Genomic DNA, 3,713 nt, shown 5'->3' on the forward strand with positions numbered 1-3,713 from the left:
CGGCTGCTCTAGTCTGCGCCGCATTGGCGCGCTGGGCCGAGGGGGCCGTGTGTGCGCTCCGTCTGCGCTGGCGCCGGGCCGCACATGGCGGAGGTGCGGGCTGGAGAGCGCCAGGCGGGATCCCGCCTCTTAGCAGGAGCGCAGGGGCCGTGCTGACCTTGTCCTGCGGGAGCAAAGAAGGGCAGCGCTGCCCCATGGTCTGGAAAGGTTTAACCCCCCATCCCCTTTTTTATCCTTTGAGCTCTTTTTTCCATCTCAAGATCCCAGTTTAAATATCCTCTCAGCCCTCCCTGCCAGGAGCCGCTGCTGCCGTCTGTGCGCCATGCAGTGGCATCTTAGTTATATGCATTGCTGCAGCTGGGGGATTGGGCTGAACAGGGCTGGGCGGGGGAGCCTGGGAGAGGTGCGTCGAGTCACTGTTTCACTGGCTGGGTATGCATGGCGGAGCCTGCCGCTAGGCATGGGCTGCTTTTTACAAGTCAAATAAAATCAATCTTTTAAAAGGGTTGTCATCAGTTTGTTGTCTTATTTAACAAAAAGTAAAGGGCAGTGACTTTGCGGATGAAAAGCATTTTAAGACTTCACTGAAAAGATCTTGTTTTGTACTCCTGTGAAATAATTGGGGGGGGGTCCACCTGTGTGTATGCCTGTGTCCCTTTTTCCAGGCAACAGATTCCTCTAAGAACAAAAATATCGTTAAAATGGAAGATAAAAGATGACAGTTAAAATTTAGTGCATACAAACAGTGTTTGCCTACCAGCTCTCAAAAACAAGGTCATTCACCGGGAAAACTGGAGCAACAGACAGTGCAGGTGGCTTTCTCCATGTAGCCTAGTCACTGTCTTCTTTGTTTAATTTGGGAGTCACCATCCCTCTAAGGTTATGTTCGTTCAGTTCTTTGCAGTGACTGTCAACATCACTACTTGTAATGATGTCTGGACAGCCACTGGAGACTGAACTGAGACCAAGCATATTTAATTTAAAGAACCAAATAACTATCCACCGCTCTCGGTTACCTTTTTCTATCTGAGTTAAAGGGTCTGCCTCTCTAATCTCCCTTCTTTCATTCCTGATGTGCTTTTTTTCCCCAACTTCCTAGGCTCACCTGACATCTCAGCTGTGCATGTGTTTATAAAGTGTCCAGACCAGACAGTGTTGCCATAATAGACACAATTTAAATGTATTTCACTGTGGTTCAGATTAAAGTGGGAAGGGGCTTTTGAGCAGGTACAGGGGGAATGTCTGCTATTGAAACTTTTAGAATTTGCATCTGGGTACATAGAATCCTTCCTTTTTCTGCAGTTCTGATGTTTTCTCCTCTGTTATAATGGAAGCATTTTATTTAGCTGCCATGTGTCACCACACTTCTCTGGAGTTGGGGAAAGAGAACTTCTGTAAGGAGGATATGGATGGTGGGGGGGGACAAGAGTGCACTGCCCTGTAGGGGGATAAGGCCTCCAGAAGAGAGGTGAACTAGATGCTAAAGCAATGTTAGTTTCTTTTTCTTGAAAATACTTTTAAAGGCAGTTCTCCAGTCTTGAAAACCTATGAGGTACATAGGTAAAAATCATATTTCACAGACTCTCAAATATTTTTAACATGGGTTTTTGTTGTCCATTAAGCCACCTAATCATGTGTCTATAGAAAGATGGTTCAAAGGGCCTGTCTCCACACATGCACCATGACTGAATTACACAGTATTTCCAAATACTGTTATCTTGCATTTTTCCAAATATTGTTATCTTGCATTTTTAAAATGTAGTAGTGTTTTGCAGCTTAGAATTAACTTTTGTCTGATAAGAAAAGGACTATTACATTCTATTAGAAAAGTTCACACATTTTGGTTATTTTTTTAGAGTTCAACAATAGCTTCCAGAAAATAATTGTAAGGGCAAAAAAGGCTTTTGTCCTAATGCAATAAATATTTTAGGTGAATACCATGAACATTTTATATAAATCAGTTTGGACCTTCCATCTCCCAAATCGTAAATAGGTTTCATTCTGCTCGTTATTCTTTAACTTTTTGTTTGATGTATGTGCCAGTTGCTTTGGTATAGTGAACTAATTTCACTTTCTGAAGTGAACTCTTGGCTGAAACTGCTGAGGTCTGTTTAGTTCTTTCTAGTTTTGAATAGGCATGTATAAAATTAGATACCAAGTATATATAGTATCAAGGCCCATGATACTTTCATGACTGAAATGACTCTTCTTGTAATAAGTTAATTCAAAAGGTCAGCAGTTAAGTTGAGGTATAACATTCAAGGTGCTAGGTATTCTGCCAAAATAGCTGCTAAAATTCCAGGTATATCTACAGCCTCTTTCTTTTTTGTTCATGGAAAAATATAGTGAAAAATTATATATAGATATAGACGTATATCTTAGCTGCCACTGCAAGGCTGGAATTTGCCTTCATCTCTTTTGCTGTGACCTAAGTCATTTCTGATGCAACTGTGATCAGAAATCTAATGCTAGGAGATTGTTTTAGTAGTCTATCTTAAGTTTGCTTTGAAAAAAAACCCCCCCTCCCATTACTCTTCTGTCTACAGCCACAAACATGTTTATTTCTATTGGTGGGAATTTCTCTGCTGCTTGACTCCTCCCAGGACCGGGAGAAGTGAGCAGTGGCTGTTCCCTGCCACTTCCCCAGACTGGGGATACCCTAATCTTGGAAGGTGTGTTGATATGCCTTTCAACTCCTTTGTGTCCTGGGAGGTGTCAGGTATACATTCTTCCTGAAGAAGCTGTCTAGAGCAACTTCTCCCTGGTTGGAAATGGGTTATTTTTCTCCTATAACAGCCATTTTTGTTCCAGGAGCAACTGTGTGAATGCTTGTATGCTTGTGGTTTAAACTGGGAAAGCTGCGATGCTCTCAGTAGAAACATAATGCCTGTTCATGGCCTAAATCTTTTCAGGAAGTTTCCTATAGGAAGTTTCCCCCCTTAGCCCGGCAAGTCTGCTGCTTCCCGGGGGCCCGCATCCGGGACATTACAGAGAGGATCCCAAAGCTCCTTAAACCCACAGACCACTATCCCATGCTCCTTATTCATGTGGGCACCAATGACACTGCTCGGAGCACTCCCAGCCAGGTCATGAGGCGCTACAGGGATTTGGGAGCGGGGCTTAAGGGTCTGGGGGCACAGGTAGTGTTCTCGTCGATCCTCCCAGTATCAGGCTATGGGCTGAGAAGGGACAGGAGGATCTATGTGGTCAACCAAAGACTGCAGCGCTGGTGTCGTCAGGAAGGCTTTGGCTTTCATGACCACAGCCCGCTCTTTGGCGAGAGAGGCAGCGAGCTGCTGGGAAGAGATGGCCTCCACCTCTCTCCCCTAGGGAGGAGGCTCTTCTCAGCCAGACTGGCTGACCTGCTCCACCAGGCTTTAAATCCTTGCAAAGCCAGCGGATCACGGCGCTTCAGGGAGCCCACCCCTGCCCCAGCCCTGGTAAAATCTGTGGGCAAGGAAGGAGCCCCCCAGGGGGCACTTGCCTGCCTGTACACTGATGCCAGGAGCTTGGGGAATAAGCAGGAGGAGCTCATCCTCCTGCTCAATGCAAACAATTACGATGTCATAGGGATAACGGAGACCTGGTGGGACTCCACCCATGACTGGACCACGGGGATAGATGACTATACCCTGTACAGGAGGGATCGTGTAGAGAAAAGGGGCGGGGGGGGTAGCTCTCTATGTTAAGGAAAGCTACACGTCCCTGCAAGC

The 3,713-nt window shown here is 45.7% G+C and overlaps 1 protein-coding gene across 1 annotated transcript in view; it reads left to right on the forward strand.

Moving 5' to 3' along the window:
* Nucleotides 1-61: 61 nt before the first annotated feature.
* The window catches only part of EIF4E (eukaryotic translation initiation factor 4E), a 32,913-nt gene continuing 29,261 nt past the window's right edge, over nucleotides 62-3,713 (forward strand). Inside the window, exon 1 of the mRNA XM_006023689.2 lies at nucleotides 62-197. Coding sequence (XP_006023751.1) covers nucleotides 195-197 — 3 coding nt within the window. The 5' untranslated portion in view covers nucleotides 62-194. The remainder of the gene's footprint in view (nucleotides 198-3,713) is intronic.

This window comes from Alligator sinensis, unplaced genomic scaffold (assembly GCF_000455745.1).
Source record: "Alligator sinensis unplaced genomic scaffold, ASM45574v1 scaffold353_1, whole genome shotgun sequence".
In the NCBI taxonomy this organism is placed as follows: Eukaryota; Metazoa; Chordata; order Crocodylia; family Alligatoridae; genus Alligator; species Alligator sinensis.